Source organism: Phacochoerus africanus, chromosome 3 (genome assembly GCF_016906955.1).
Source record: "Phacochoerus africanus isolate WHEZ1 chromosome 3, ROS_Pafr_v1, whole genome shotgun sequence".
Lineage (NCBI taxonomy): Eukaryota > Metazoa > Chordata > Mammalia > Artiodactyla > Suidae > Phacochoerus > Phacochoerus africanus.
Genome location: NC_062546.1, coordinates 135,754,594 through 135,772,093, shown reverse-complemented (window position 1 = coordinate 135,772,093; position 17,500 = coordinate 135,754,594). Strand labels below are relative to the sequence as shown.

General features: G+C 37.9%; 1 protein-coding gene across 1 annotated transcript in view; it reads left to right on the top strand.

The window, feature by feature from the left end:
- Window positions 1-15,085, top strand: part of FIGN (fidgetin, microtubule severing factor) — a 130,971-nt gene extending 115,886 nt beyond the window's left edge. Inside the window, exon 3 of the mRNA XM_047772749.1 lies at window positions 11,726-15,085. Coding sequence (XP_047628705.1) covers window positions 11,726-13,980 — 2,255 coding nt within the window. The 3' untranslated portion in view covers window positions 13,981-15,085. The remainder of the gene's footprint in view (window positions 1-11,725) is intronic.
- Window positions 15,086-17,500: the final 2,415 nt, after the last annotated feature.

Genomic DNA, 17,500 nt, shown 5'->3' with positions numbered 1-17,500 from the left:
ACTTATTTACTCTTCTAACATAAGCAACTAAATCTAGCAAATTTTGAATTAAATTTCTTTCACATTATCTGCTAATTTTAAAATGTGACTGGAAAAATCTTCCTTTTCCTTAAAACTATCGGCAAATACTGGAGCTTATCCATAACTGAGGCCAATAAAATAGGTCATTATTATGAAGGAGAAATATAAAATTATAGAATAGTTTTGACTATATAGAAGTAACATCCTTAGAGCTCTTAATTCTATTGACAGTATTGAGAACAACTTTGTGTTTCGCTGTTTTTGTCTCTTATTTATAGAGACAAAATAAGCTATTTTTGTCTCACAACAGATGAGAGTTGGATTGAAATTAATGTAGAATTATAAGCAAATAAAAGGGATCTGTATTTCATGTGATAAATGCCACTGGATCAACCATTTTATTACAAAGCCCAAACTTTTTTTAAACATAAATGGCCTCTATCATAATAGTAGATGAAACTGGCAGTTGAATATTGTTATAGAGAACACACTCAAGATGGAATGTGAAGAAACAATTTCTTTGATTGTGGTCCCACTATTGTTAGCATTTTCACAAAGATTACTTTGTTGGGCACCCCCTCCAGGACAGGAAATGCCACTTTCTTTGAGGATGCTGATATTTTCTCTTCTGCTTCTGTCTCATTATGCAGCATTCTTTGTTTTTACAAATGGAAGAACCAACAGCTCTAATGACGGGACTGTCATTCACACTGCACTTTAACAATGTTCTGTTTATCTGGAAATTAGAGCATCCTGATTATAGGTGGTGCTCACGTTTATTTCACCAAACCATAGAACGGGGCCATGTAGGGAGAATGGATAGCTAAGAAAACTACTTTTGTTACTAAAAGCTCTGCAATGTTAATCCTGGACCACGTTGACTGTATTCTAAAGCAGTTTACTTTCATATGTAGCTTTTTCCATTGCCTTCAGATCAAAGTTATTTTCTTCAGCCTGGACTAAATTATACACAGGTCCCAGGAGTGAAGGACACTGAATTAATGCACTATGTCACCCAGCCCTGACTATAGAATATTTTTATCAAAGTCCAAGGCACTATTTTGCTATTTCATTAAAAATTAATGCACGAATTGCCAAAATGAGAAAAATGCATAAATAAACCAAACAAATTTTGTCCGGGCTTTAGAGTCACCTTAAGCAAAGAGTTTTTAAGAAGAATGGTTGAAAAAGTGTATACGTATATGTAAATAATATTCTTACTCCTTTTTCTAATTATGTGAAAGAGACCTCCACCTTAAATAAGCAGTCTTAATTATCTGCTTTGTTTTATGTAAACTGTCTTTTTAGAGTAAATTTCCAGAAGAACACAAAAAGAAGCTGAATGCAAATTCCATCTTACACAAGGTCGCGTAGCTTGGGAGATTCTGAATTTGTTTACTGACCCATGTCAGCATGGTGTATTGGGCAAAAATGAATGTAGTTCAGCCTAAATATAACTAAATTGAGCTTTGCATTTATATATTTGAAATAGAATAGACACATACAAATAACTGTTTTCAAATAGCACTATGTACACATAATGATTAACATAACATTTTAGGAGTGTGACCAAGGACATTAACCAGGCACGTCTTAATTCTGGGCTGGTACCATGCCTGGTTTGCATTAATTAAAAGTGCAAATTTATTTTATACGGCACAACAGTATCTTGAGAATCAATTGGAATAACCTCAGACTTTTAGGATGATTGTGATGTTATCTCAGCAGAGTCCTTTTTAAAAATAAATATTCAGAATGCAGAAAATGCACAATACTTTTGGTATTTGAATTTCTCTTTCTGGAGCAATCACAGACTGTATAGCATGAATCTAGCATGGGGCTTTCAGGTTGTGTTAACCCCATTTATCCCTGCACGCTACAGCTCACCTGTTATTTACACACATAAGAGGGTTGATCCTGCAGAACAAGGGGAGTGCTCTGTTGTGACACAGAACATACATATTCATTAGCCTGGCAGTCCCTATGGACATGTGGTGTGTCCTGATGATCTTTGTATGACATAAAGAACTGGGGGATGGGTAGATGGCCTTAATGGATTGAAAACTTACATGGAAAAAGGGAAAAGATGGAATGAGAAAGGCCAAAAGTAACAGCTTTAAAGGTTGACGACAAAGCACTATTTAAACTGATTACAGATTGTCTAAAATCATTCACAGAGGTAGAATAAACAAAATAACATTTGATTCAACCTGGGAAAATCAGTCCTCTTACCCACTAACCCTCAAACTATTTCCCTTGCAATAGTTGGTGACACCTAACACTAAATACTAAGCTTCAGATCATGAATCATTTGCTAATTTTAAATTGCAGGTATATACATAGTTGTGTATTCTTTTGGATCAGTTATAATAGGATATACACAGAATTTTGGACACTGCTTTTTACTTGATTTAGATTATTATTAAATTGTCTACATAAACTTTTGTAAAACTCTCCCCTGCAAAAAAAAAAAAAAAGAATCTAAACTATAATTTTAAAATACATTGATTTTATGTGAGCCTGATTACATGTGTTCATCTAAATACTTCAATTTGAGTACTGGAAATTTTAGAACCCCCACAGGAAAAAATAAGTATTTATTTGAATTGCGATTATGATTTTTCTGGTTTGCTTTAAGTGATAGGCTATCTTGATCATATATTGAATGCAAGCCCAGTAGCCTAAAAGTGATATTTCTTTCATCCATGCAGCTTGCTTTGTGTTGTGTTTATGCATTTACCCTCATAAATGCAAGTTACTCTTTTACGTCTTGCATGTTAAAAATGATGAGATATAGACTTCTTGCTCTGGTGCAGTGGTTTAAGAATCCAACTGCAGCAGCTTGGATCACTGGGGAGGTGCAGGTTCGATCCCCAGCCCAGGAAATCCATATGCCACAGATGCGGCCATTTAAAAAAAGAAAGAAAGAAAAGATGACCTGTGAGATCCATGTATACCAAGTTTTAACCACATTTGAAATATTGGCAAAATAGTCATTTTTATATTTGGTTACATTTTGATGAGTGAACATTATGTTACTGTGAATAAAATCTAATGCATTTTAGGGAAACTGACTAAAATCATAAACTACCCACAAACTTAATCGAAGCATGAGTTATATACCAAGTTGTGGTGCCTGCAACATTGAATACTTGCTTTTAAAGCCCAAAATGATGATATATAGGACAAGATCAGTTGCTTTTCGAGATAGCAACTACCCAACAACTTTCTATAAGAATAAGCAGCATAATTGGGAGAAACAATGTCTCAAAAGTTGAATACAGCTCATGACTGACTAATAGGTGATGCTTTAATATTAATGAAGTTTTGGTGTGTGGAATCAGAACCTATGGAATATTCAGGGAGCATATTAGGAATGGTGGGGACTGACGTGGAAAATAGCTACAAAAAGTATCTAATAAATCAGAGCAAAGGGGAAACACTGAAATACTGACAGTCTGGAAACCAGGTTTTTTTTGGGGGGAGGGGGATTGTTTTTTGGGTTTTTTGCTTTTTAGGGCCTGACCTGCAGCATATGAAGGTTCCCAGGCTAGGGGATGAATTGGAACTATAGCTGCCAGCCTACACTACAGCTCATGGCAACGTCAGATCCTTAACCCACTGAGCAGAGTCAGGGATCAAACCCACATCCTCATAAATACTAGTCGGGTCTGTAATCCAATGAGCCACAACAGGAACTCCTGGAAACCAGTTTTTTGAATTCATTTCTCATTTTACACTGCTGTATTAATGACACTGAATCAACAGGGAAAACAACAGATATTTTCCCTGTGCTTTGATTAAGAGAGCAGGAATGCATATACAAATAGTATTTGGAAAAACTTTCTTCTAAAGGCACTGCCCTTTTGAAAAGTTGTAGTGTACTATACTTGCTAGTTTTCAAGTGAAAAAACTGGAGCATAAAGCTTCAGAGTGAAATTATAAATTTAATTGCTTATATAAAAGGTAGATACCATAAAAATACCTGATGTTGTAATGGGGAGTGGTGGCATCATGACAAAATGGAGAGGACATGCATGTCCAAAAGGGGCAACTGCTGCTCAGATTCTACCAACAGTTTTGCCAGGCAAGATTAAGGTCTAGGGTTATAAGATCATTCAGTTTATCTTGAAAAAGTGGGAAATGTGGAAATAGAGCTTCTTTTATGTAAAGATGACTGATTTCTGAAACTCTGCTGGCCAAACAAAACATGGTTATAGGCTTATGCTGCTTTCAGACAGTCAGGTTTCTCTTTGTTAGAGCGTAAAGTATTTCAGCTATATTTACTAAGGACCATTAAGCCAAAAATGCCTTTGTGATTTTTTAAAAAAGGACTGCTTTATGCAAATAAGGTGGAATGGGGGGGGTAATTTGCTGCAAAATGTATTACAGTTTGGAGTCTTGACGTGTGAAAGTGTGATTTAAAGAGAAACTTTTGACAGTATTGCTATATAAATAGAATATCTTATTCTGAGATCATCGTGAACTGGTTTTAAACCTCTGTTTCTTAGCTGTGGTCTCTATGTTAAATCACAAATACATTAAAAATAAATGAATACTATAAAAATATTTTGGGAATTCCCGTCGTGGCGCAGTGGTTAACGAATCCGACTAGGAACCATGAGGTTGCAGGTTCGATCCCTGGCCTCGCTCAGTGGGTTAAGGATCCGGCCTTGCCGTGAGCTGTGGTGTAGGTGGCAGACACGGCTCAGATCCGGCGTTGCTGTGGCTCTGGCGTAGGCTGGCAGCTACAGCTCCGATTCGACCCCTAGCCTGGGAACCTCCATATGCCGCGGGAGCGGCCCAAAGAAATAGCAAAAAGACAAATAAATAAAAAAATTAAAAAATAAAAAAAAATATTTTGTATTTTTGAAATATTTTGACTAAGGAGACCATGCTCTGTTTTGCTGAGTATGAAAGAACTTCTCTACCTTTCTTATAACTAATATTCCCACTGGAAAAATTCCTTTTCAGTTCAGTAGCTGTCCAGAGGTTGGAGAAAAGGTGATTTATAAATTCTAGGAGTGATTTTAATTTTTTTTGTCTAGTCAGTTTTGTTTTGCATTTAGTGTACCTCTGATTTTTTTTGAAATAAAAGCATAACAAGAAATATTTATCTAGCAGTTTATAGTTAGAAAATATTTTCTCAAATATTACAATGCTTTAGGTAATCTTAATAATAATCCAATAAGGTATATGATACTCATTATTTAATAGCTGAAAAAAGTGAACATGATATACTTATGTAACGTCACCAAGATTAGGTCAAATAAGTGATGGCATGAAGTGCAGAGACAATGGTCTGATTCTCAAGCTTAGGGTACTCACTCTTCAAACAAAATTCTAGGACCTTCTTTTTGTTTTCTCTAGTCCCTTTCTCTTCCAGCAATCGTTTTGCCTCCAAATAAGACACTGTTAGACAAAATAGAGTTCAACCCCACAGGACACCATGGTAAATGAAGTACCAAATTGTAACTGAGGCTGTCTGAATTGGCGACTAGGTCACTTTAAAGTTCTCCAAATCTTGTAAATCAAAGAATCTAATCTAAGAGATGAGAATGTAAAATTATAAAGAAGACAGAATGCTGGAAAAGTTTCATTGTTGGGTAAAACAGATTCCCTTGATTTAACTTCTTAGCACTGAACCACAAGTATTTATACATACTGGGCCCTCAATTTGTTGACTAATTAAGACTAACAGTCCCTACATCATATTCAGCTTATAAAACACTTCCCACTTTGGTGTTCTGAGGATGGAGCCTAATTAAATAGATTAAAGAGAATATGTAATTTCTGTGCTTCTTTCCCTCACTTTCCGCCTGATATTACTTTTAGATATGACGTCACATTTTCAGCCTTGGTATTGGGAAATGGACTAAGGAAGATTTCAGATCAAATGGGTTAAAACAGATAATACTAGATAATGCTCTGTTGCCCTCTTGGCTTATGAGAGTTGATAGACAAAGGAGAATGCTGCCTAGTCTGCTGAAAATTTCAACTGGGCATCTCTCCCTTTGAAAGGTGATGGTAAGTAGATACTGCATATGGCCAGTTTTCAATACCAGGAAGTTTGTAGACCCTCTCTCAGCAGACTGTTATTTTTTTAGACAATGAATTTGCTACTCTCCATTTGAAGTTCTGAATGCTCTGTGTGTTAGTTCTGCCATTCCTTACCTAGGAGATGATGAATCTGTTGTATTATTAGGCTGAGAAGGCTGTAAACTATTATAATTACTTTATTGTATTTATCCCTGTAGTGACTATTTACTAGAGAGAACCTCAGTAAGTATGGTGTTCAGTATTTTTTTAAAAATGATGACGAAAGTTTCAGAGGTATGATAGCCCAAAGGAGTATAAAAAGTGTAGTGATGTTGTGCAGGCCTGTGTGAGAGCTGTGCAGCTTTCCTAGAGAAAGCCCACCACGCCTGCAGGTGTTTGCCTCAGGTCCCTGCCCTTAGGAAGTCTGGAAAAACCTAACAAATGAAGGCACAGTCCCTAGCAGCCAGAATTACCCTATGGGAACCTGTAGAAAAAAGCAGCTTTTTTAGACCTCATGAACTGCTGAATAGCATATGTGTGTTAGGGGTGGGGGTGGGGTACTGAGTGCCTTAGATTAGTATTTCCACGACTGTGTGCTAAAAATAGATTCTAGCAGGCTTAGCCTTTTATTCAAAATTTCCTCCTAATCTGAAAATTATTTTTATGTCCTACATTTTTCTGTATAACAGTTTATCATTTTGAAGCTATGACAGAACTTTGAAGGATGTTACAGTTTTGTTTCAAAGCAGTTAAAGAGTAAAATGGAGGAAGTAAAGCAATGAGACAGCAACTGTTTAGAAATTAAACATAAGTTATAAAATGGTCAGTAATGATAAGAATGGAAAATGTTATCCAAATTGTCCGGTTTTATGGGAAATATAGACTTGTTCATTTATATATACATAAATTCATCCTATAACAACATAACAAAATGCTTGGGCTTTTTACTGTAGTATCTGTCATACTTTTATAACACGTTAAAGTATCTTAAAAGCAATTTTCTATTACATATTTTACATACATTATATATTTACTTTTTTTTTGTCTCTTTGCCTTTTCTATGGCTGCTCCCACGGCATATGGAGGTTCCCAGGCTAGGGGTCTAATCGAAGTGTAGCCACCAGCCTACGCCAGAGCCACAGCAATGCAGGATCCGAACTGCGTCTGCGACCTACACCAAAGCTCACAGCAACGCCGGATCCTTAACCCACTGAGCGAGGCCAGGGATCGAACCCGCAACCTCATGGTTCCTAGTTGGATTTGTTAACCACTGCGCCACAGCGGGAACTCCTACATATTTTCTATTACATATTTTAAAAACAAATACATTGCATTGTAAAATTTGCCATCTGTATCAAGAATTTTCTGATCCTTTCAAAAATAAAAATTGATGTTTTGGAATTTTTCTTCAATTATCTTAAAGAGCTGTTTTTCTTATTTTCCACTGTTTTCTGAATTTTTATTGTACCTATTTAAGCTATTTCTAAATAGCAGTAGGAGTTATTGTTATGGAGTCATGTTTCTAATAATGTTAAAATAGTATTGTTTCTGAGGTTTTTCTCTTCATGTTCCAAAAAGAAACCATATAAAAAGTGTTTTCAGAACTCATTATTTGGGTGCCAAGTTAAGTGACACACATGTGCTGCTGCTTACTCACAGATAATAGCAGTATAATCAAAGGGAGCATGAGTTTTTGTTCAAAGAATATTTGGCTCTATGTTTTTCTTCCATTTCACATCAGAAATATCACCACCAATAAATAGAACAATAATACCAACAAAATAAGTTTAGTGCTACTTCCAATTAGTATTAAAGTTCCAAGAAACTGCTGAACAAGCTCTTTGTGGTTCTAAGGCAGGACAGTTTCCTAAACTCTGGGTTCTTCAGCTCCTGCTAATATTAAGAACTAGCATATGGTTTAACTATTAAACTTACACGTTCAAATACTATTAGTGATTTTAAAGCAATGGATAAATACTCATGTTTCAGGGGATGTGAATAATTCTGTTCCCTAAGGTTATTTAATGAAATCTCAATCTTAAATTTTGCAGCCCTGCTAAGGTTGTTACTTAGTATGCATGAATAAATAAACTTTCAATTACCTCAGTAAGCACATCCAAAAATAGCATGAGAATCAAAAGGCAATGGTGTTTCCATATAATTGGTCCAAATAATTTTGATGGATTGGATCTTTGCTTAATTTCAGATGAACCAGATATCTTATGAAATTTAATTAGTTTTGCTAAACTATGCAGAAATGCCTAGTGAAAAGGGCCAACCTATTTTATTTAAATTTGATATTCCTGTCTTCTGCAGTGATTATAACTTACTAAAATCATTTTGTGCATATATTTTACAAATGATTAATTTACAAGGAAAATTTTAAGCAAATACAGGTGAAAGTTGCCCCTTTTGTTTTTTAAATAATTACTCTAAAACAAAAAGTTTCTTTTTTTTTTTTAATGGGCACTTTTTAAAAATGTTTGTTATGTATGTTAACTAATGCCAACAATGGCTTAGCTCAGCTAACTTAAAGGAAGCCAGATCCTTTGGGTGTGTTTGTGTGTTTTGTATTTGTGGTAAATTCCATTGCCTGTGACTCTTAAGATATTTTTTTGAGACCTTGTTTCAAGACATTTATTCATGTTTCTTCTGTATCAATCTAATTCCTACTCATAGCATATGTGTATTCTTATTTTTCAATTATATATTTTGATAATATTTTAAAGAAAAAATATCCTAACAGAAATTCCCCAGAAATAATTTACAGGAGTAATGAATTTGTAGGTCTTTTAAGACAACTCTACATTACAGTCACATTAATATTCTCTCCTTTTTATAAGGCTTGAAGTGAATCCCATGACACTAGAAGAATTTAGATACTGATTACTTGCGATTGGTTCCTGGTGATTTGCTCTTAATAATTTCCAGTTGAATTTAATGAAAGTATGATTCCTGAAATGCTGCTTCATTAGAATTGCATCTTTTCCCCTTTAAGTGTGGTCTCGGTCATTTAGAGGGGTATGTCCCCCCCTCTAAAAAGTAATGATTGAGAAAGCAGAAACAATTAAGATTATCACTTTAGTTCTTCCTAGAAGCCCCCTACTCACCAGTTTCTGTGAGTGAAATGATACAAGCTGCACTTCATCAGGACTTCACAATATGTTCTTTACAATTGATGAGAATATTTTTTTTTTTTTTTGCTATTTCTTGGGCTGCTCCCACGGCATATGGAGGTTCCCAGGCTAGGGGTCGAATCAGAGCTGGAGCCACCAGCCTACGCCAGAGCCACAGCAACGCGGGATCCGAGCCGCGTCTGCGACCTACAGCACAGCTCAGTTCACGGCAACGCGGGATCGTTAACCCACTGAGCAAGGGCAGGGACCGAACCCACAACTTCATGGTTCCTAGTCAGATTCGTTAACCACTGCGCCATGACGGGAACTCCTGATGAGATTATTTTTTAAAGAGAGTTTTAGAAGGGAAACATGAAGACTTCAGGGGAGATGAAGGAAAGGAAGGTGAAGAATCTGTTGCATATACAAGAGAAGTAAGGTGTTTAGCATTTTTACTAATATATATTATATATATAATATATAGATAGCTTGATTAAGTTATGACAGTGCAGCATTCAGACTTAATTTAACTGAGATGGTGATTTGCAAATGAATATCTACATGGATCTTTTTAAAAATCCAAATGCAAATGAGTACAACTGCAGTAAAATATATTTGCAAATGAATCCTGTTGCTTTATTCATTTATTGTGTAATTACTGCAATCCTTCCCACCTTGTTTTCAATATTTCTTAATCATTAAGTCAGAAGCATGACAGCAGTGCCAGCCCTGGCATGATTCTCTTTGACTAAAACCTTGTAAATTAACACAATTAGCACAGCATCATCCTGCTAATTAACTTCCAGTGTCTGGTGCAGTGGTTTTGCAAACAAGGAAGAGAGAGTCAGAAGGGAATCAACATGCCATTCTGTTACCAAACTCTGTGCTATGTTCAGTTTAGCTCAGTAAGTCAAAACTGGCCATGTCAGAAGCCAAAGTCAGGCAATGAAGAGCTAAAGAGGTTGGAGGAGGAAAGCAGAAGAGGTGAGAGCTGTCAAAATAGACTGTAGTAATTCATAAGGGAGCCGATGCCACAGATGCTTCATTTAAACCAGACCTCCTCCTTATCAAGGAATCTCTGCCAGAGGGCACAAGTCAGTTTGCAAAATTCACTTAGGGTAATACAAAGGAGATTAAGAAGACCTGCTTAATATAGCTATACCAGAACAGGAAGCCTTGGAACCAAGAAGAGATTAGGATCGGATGAGCCAGCATTGGGAAATAGAACAGGGTTCCAGTGCACTTCTGTAACTGAGTCCTGAGAATACATTATAAATCCCTTTGGGTACTGGTTCCCTAATCTGGGAAATAAGGTGATGTCCAAGACCTCTCTTTAAATTGTAAAATCCAAATGATTTTCTAACTGCTTTTTATTTTCTCTTAAGGGAGAAAATACTCTTGTTGTATAGTTTGCTTCATAGTCACCTTGCTTCAGTTAGTTATCCAGCAGATGATAGAGTTGCACATAGCATCTCATTTTCTAGTTGTACTCTTCGGCTTTATGCCACATACTGCTTCTCATAAATGTAAAAAGTTAGAATCCAGATTCTCTGTTCTTATCCTCCCTTTTACCTGCCTCTTTCCTTTATCTATGCTTCTCTATTATACATATATACTTGTGTGTATATATATGTATTTATATATGTATATTTACATTTATATATTCTCCCCTCTTAGTACCTTGGAGGCTGTAAGGCAAAGGGAAGGATAAGAGAAGGAGGGAGAATGCTAGCTAGAAGACCGACAGACAAGTGATGCTTGTTTTTTTTTTTTCAGTCTCAACAACAGAACTGAGAGGCAGAAAGGAGCCAGTTGTAATTCATACCGAGTTGTAGGCTTTGTGCGATGAAAGCGATGGAGCGCTGCCTGGGAGATTGCTTTGCTGCACTCCACGAAGCAGATTTGAAACTGTCGTGGACCACTTTAGATGAGAGTTGGATTATGGAATGACCTGCTATGTCTGTGTCATATTGTTCTGCGCAGGGAGCATTATACTGTGCTAACTAGGTGTTCAGTACCAAATAAGAGAGGTATCCTAGATGTGATCTGTCAGCTGTGTCTCATTTTTATATTGGTTAAAATATAAAACAGAAACTGTGATGTGAACAGACAGACTAGCTAGATAGGGCACGTTAATACTATCACATGCTAGATATTTAAAATGTATGCGTATTTTACCATAAGACCCTGTGACTAAATTCTAATTTGACAGGAATGTGTGTGTACATATGTATGTTTCTGTGTGTGGGTAGCAAGTAACTTGATAGGCTTAGCAGAAATACATTTGCTTACTACTTAAAAATGGAAAAAAATGGTTCTTCTACAGAACGTTCATTTAAATTCAATTTATTTTTTATACAGGGCTGAAATCCAGTCCCTTTTAAAGAATATGCATTGTAGAGACCCTAAGAGGTATTATCAATTGTGGAAATCCTTTATAATGTCATGACCATTGGTGGAAAATACTAGATAATAAAAGAAGTTGGGTGGGGGGAGCTTTAACAGTTCTGATGCCGATCTAATTAACGTTTTGTCCCACAAATCCTTAGGCTTGAAGATGCAGTGGACGCCAGAGCATGCCCAGTGGCCAGAACAGCACTTTGACATCACTTCCACCACTCGGTCTCCTGCCCACAAAGTTGAAGCCTACAGAGGTCATTTGCAGCGCACATACCAGTATGCCTGGGCAAATGATGATATATCTGCTCTAACTGCATCCAACCTACTAAAAAAATATGCAGAAAAGTATTCAGGCATTTTGGAAGGCCCTGTGGACCGATCTGTACTCAGCAACTACTCAGATGCACCATCAGGGTTAGTGAACGGTAGAAAAAATGAAAGCGAACCCTGGCAGCCTTCCTTGAATTCAGACGCTGTTTATCCCATGAACTGTGTTCCAGATGTTATCACTGCCAGCAAAGCTGGAGTCAGTTCAGCCCTCCCTCCAGCAGATGTCTCTGCAAGTATAGGGAGCTCTCCTGGGGTAGCCAGCAACCTGACAGAACCTAGTTATTCAAGTAGTACCTGTGGAAGCCACACTGTACCTAGTCTTCATACAGGGCTCCCATCTCAGGAATATGCCCCAGGATACAACGGCTCATATTTGCATTCTACGTATAGTAGCCAGCCAGCACCTGCACTTCCTTCACCTCATCCATCTCCTTTGCATAGCTCTGGGCTCCTACAGCCACCTCCACCACCTCCTCCACCACCAGCCCTGGTCCCAGGCTACAATGGGACTTCTAACCTCTCCAGTTACAGCTATCCCTCTGCTAGCTATCCTCCCCAAACTGCTGTGGGCTCTGGGTACAGCCCCGGGGGTGCACCCCCTCCTCCTTCAGCATACCTGCCTTCAGGAATTCCCGCTCCTACACCCCTCCCCCCCACCACTGTTCCTGGCTACACCTACCAGGGTCATGGTTTGACGCCTATCGCACCCTCGGCTCTGACAAACAGTTCGGCAAGTTCTCTCAAAAGGAAAGCTTTCTATATGGCAGGGCAGGGAGACATGGACTCCAGTTATGGAAATTACAGCTATGGCCAACAGAGATCCACACAGAGTCCTATGTACAGAATGCCCGACAATAGCATTTCAAACTCAAATCGGGGGAATGGCTTTGACAGAAGTGCTGAAACATCATCCTTAGCATTTAAGCCAACAAAGCAGCTAATGTCCTCTGAACAGCAAAGGAAATTCAGCAGCCAGTCCAGTAGGGCTCTGACCCCTCCTTCCTACAGTACTGCTAAAAATTCATTGGGATCAAGATCCAGTGAATCCTTTGGGAAGTATACATCACCAGTAATGAGTGAGCATGGGGATGAGCACAGGCAGCTCCTTTCTCACCCAATGCAAGGCCCTGGACTCCGTGCAGCTACCTCATCCAACCACTCTGTGGACGAACAACTGAAGAATACTGACACACACCTCATTGACCTGGTAACCAATGAGATTATCACCCAAGGACCACCAGTGGACTGGAATGACATTGCTGGTCTCGATCTAGTAAAGGCTGTCATTAAAGAAGAGGTTTTATGGCCAGTGTTGAGGTCAGATGCATTCAGTGGACTGACAGCCTTACCTCGGAGCATTCTTTTATTTGGACCCCGGGGAACAGGCAAAACATTATTGGGCAGATGCATAGCTAGTCAGTTAGGGGCCACATTTTTCAAAATTGCTGGTTCTGGACTTGTCGCCAAGTGGTTAGGAGAGGCAGAGAAAATTATCCATGCCTCTTTCCTTGTGGCCAGATGTCGCCAGCCCTCGGTGATCTTTGTCAGTGACATTGACATGCTTCTCTCCTCTCAAGTGAGTGAGGAACATAGTCCAGTCAGTCGAATGAGAACCGAATTTCTGATGCAGCTGGACACTGTTCTAACTTCGGCTGAGGACCAAATCATAGTAATTTGTGCCACCAGTAAACCAGAAGAAATAGATGAATCTCTTCGGAGGTACTTCATGAAACGACTTTTAATCCCACTTCCTGACAGCACAGCGAGGCACCAGATAATAGTACAACTGCTCTCACAGCACAATTACTGTCTCAATGACAAGGAGTTTGCACTGCTCGTCCAGCGCACAGAAGGCTTTTCTGGACTAGATGTGGCTCATTTGTGTCAGGAAGCAGCGGTGGGGCCCCTCCATGCCATGCCAGCCACAGACCTTTCAGCCATTATGCCCAGCCAGTTGAGGCCCATTACATATCAAGACTTTGAAAATGCTTTCTGCAAGATTCAGCCTAGCATATCTCAAAAAGAGCTTGATATGTATGTTGAATGGAACAAAATGTTTGGTTGCAGTCAGTGATAACTTCTTTTTAAAAATGTAATGAATGTTGGCACACACACATAAAACCTGCTACGTAGGGTATAGAGCCCCTTTCCAGTAGTGTTTAAATCGCAAAGGGTACTGGGGAAGAAGACGATTAAATTGCATCTTTAGAGTCAGGGTAGATTGGAGGGAAAAGTGCATCCAATGAGAGCTTCTGATTTGAAAGCCCCAGATGACAGAAAGCATCTGCTGATGCTCAGTTCGGTTCAAGCTAAACAACACTCACCAAGGAGCAAGGTGCAAGTGTGTTGATTTCAGAAGGACATGAACCTCGTGTGTTGATTCCATTCTGCTGTTCTCGAGATTTAGTTGCTGTCAAGTGCCTGGAGTGGTGCTTTATTTTTTGTTTGCCTCACAATTACATTGGTGGCATGTGCTAATATAAAGAGCTTTAACTTCAAACATTATTGGACTAAAGAGATGAACGGTTGTGTTATGACAGAAAACCAGATTTTTGCCATTTTAAGAGCAACAGTATTCCTCAATCCTGTCTGTTCTGCAGTGTTAAACTAAGAACAGGTAAAACAGGGTAACGGTAATCTGGACCTTAATTTCTGCAGTTCATTTCTTTTAATGTTCTTGTCTGCAAAAACTCAGGAAAGTGATTGTGATTTGTATAGTACCTCAAAGGAATGTGTTGAAAGCACTATTTACTGCTGAGAGTAATGGGATAGGCTTCAATGTTACTTTATATTAAAATGTATGTTTACCTCAACGATTGGAAAATAACAAGGAAAATTACTTTGAATGTATCCAGAAAAATACTGACATGTGATACAACTGAACATTTACAATTTAAAGTAGAAATGGAAGGATTTTTTTAAGGTTCTTTCACTAATTATGGGGAATTAACCAGAGCAGAATAATTCTTTATGTCAATAACTGCAAGAGTTCTTCATACATTGCTCCTTGATAATGAAGTGATAATGTTCTTAAAAGGTACACTGGTTAAGGGAAAGCTACTTATTCAGTTTGTGTTAGTGTCTAGAACAGTCAGCCACAAGACCTGTTTAGGAACCTAAAAGTCATAGTACCTAAAAATTAGGACTGCCTTTTCCTGCAGAGGTGATAATGGTGGTGGTGGTGGTGGTGGTGGTGGTGGTGGTGGTGGTGGTGGTGGTGGTGATGATGGTTTGCAAGTTCTCTCTGAAAACTGCTGGGAATGGTGTCATTCTATTCACTAATCTAGTTTATAGGCTTGCCATGCTATTTGACAGAATGCAGAATATAGCAACCAAAACAAATAAACAAATACAGAAAACTACCAACCAATTTATACATGTATCCGCAAAGAACGTCCACGTCTCCTCTCCTTCTTTTTGACTCCTCTCTTGTCAGTGCAATTTTGCTTCTCATTTTGAAATCTTCTGGGCTGTAGTGCTCCCACAGTTCATTTCTACCTCAGTTTTGTTACATTTCTCTTGGAAGGTCAGGTAGAAAATTTGAAGAGGACATACACACATACACACATATTCTCACACACACAAATACACAGAATCTAGTTTGCCAAACATGTTACTTTGTTTTCTATCATCTTTTCCCATAAATCCAGTTTCCAAAAAACATAGGTCTTCATGCTTACTTCCACCTGAATCCACACCCACCTCAACAGCATATGCAGTATTTTTCTTAATTTCCCATTCCTTTCCTGCTACCCACAAAGTTCTTCTTTGTATCCTTTAATGCTTTATGTGCAACTTTTCATTGCTAGCTGACTGATGTTTGGCAATACCTCTGAACAGACACAGTGTAGGCTATAGCTTTCCAAAGCCACTGCCTGTGCATAAACAAAACAGCCTGGCTTTTTGAATGTATTTTTCCTCCCCCCCCCCTTCTTTTTTTTAGTTGAGAGATGCAGTAACAAACTGTTGCAACACACTGGCATTTTATGTATTCGAAAAGTGATGTACATTTTTAAAAATTTCAAATAAATGCAATGAGAAGCCCCAAGAAAGGTCTTTCTGTTATTGTTTTGTTTTCCTTCAGAAAAGTTTTTACTGATTTAATCCACAATGCAAAATTCTCTGAAACACTTAACATAGAGAAAGTTAATGAAAGATTTCATATTTCTCAAATTTTATGATGCTTAATCATTACTCCCTTTTTTTCTTATTTTTGTTGCTAAAAACTGAGCAAAGGAACCAGAATTTAATATACTATGATTTTCTATCAATTAAAATTGTTCTTACATATAAATATTCCACATTAAAAAACAGTGCTTTTCATAAGGATAAAAAAATAATATTTAAGTACATCCTCTGCTTCTCACAAGTGAATAAACACTAAAATCATGTTCTGGCTCAACCCTGCACACGTCCCTTTTTGTAAGGAAATTCTAATATCTCCATTAACTTATAGGTTCATATTAATCTCACAGGTTTACTTTTGCACAGTGCTGACCTATTTTCCATCTTTCAGACATCACATTTCATTCTGCCAACATGCTGTGTTCACTTGAAAGCAACTGGCAAGTTTTGACAAACCCAATCTTATTTAGACAACTTTGGAAAATCCAGAATTAACCCACATTTTTGTGGCTAGTAAGACTTAATGCCAAATATATGACTACACTATTGTGTTTTATACTCATTTATAAAATTGGAAATAAAGTCATGCATATTGGCTTTTAACTTTAAATGACTTAAAATTACTTCGAGATATGAGTGGTCAAAAAATCCATGTATTTAGGCAGAAGCTGAAGTCATGTGTGAATTTCATGTAACCTCACGAATTCTAGGATTTGATCTCTTAGGAAATTGGGTATGCTGAAGAAATGAAGATGTGTTGAGGGAGATAAGCCTGACCTTTGAGTAGGTAGTGCTCTCCTGTGAGTCTCTGATTCTCCATGGCAGCATTATGAGCTTTTCTATGGACTAGCCTAATAATGAGCTCTTTTCTAACCATCTTTCTGGAGCCCGGGGTGGGGGTGGGGTACCACATGCTGAGAAGTGAACGTGTACAATCAGTGTTAGTACAACTGAGTAATGGGGCTTCATACTCTTGGCCTCTTTTTGACTGCTAAGAATTTGGAGAAGGCTACTAATGAAGGTAAGGTAATGAGCCAGTCCAAATCCCTCACCAGCTGGCCAGGGGATTTGAGCCAGTCCACTTAACAGCCCCTAATTCCCTTCTTCACAACTGCAATAACATTTCCAACAGGGACAAAAAAAGGAAGTAAAGGAAACTACTTCAGTAGAAGGATCAATAGAAATTCAAGAGGTAGTTCATAATGACCTTATATGTGACAAGAATGGAAATACTCTACACTTCTGGTATGCTTCTCACCAAAATATTTAGAACATTAGTGACAATATAGAAAACTTTGCTGACTGAGCTGATCAATGGAATGTGAAGGCAGTATACTTTAAGGCTATTTACTTTCACACAGAATGTTTATCTATTAGTCACTTTGTATTCTACTCAAATGCAGATAGACTGGTATAATGTTTTCTTGTGCATTTGAAACCTATCAAGGAGAAAATAAACCATTCCACTA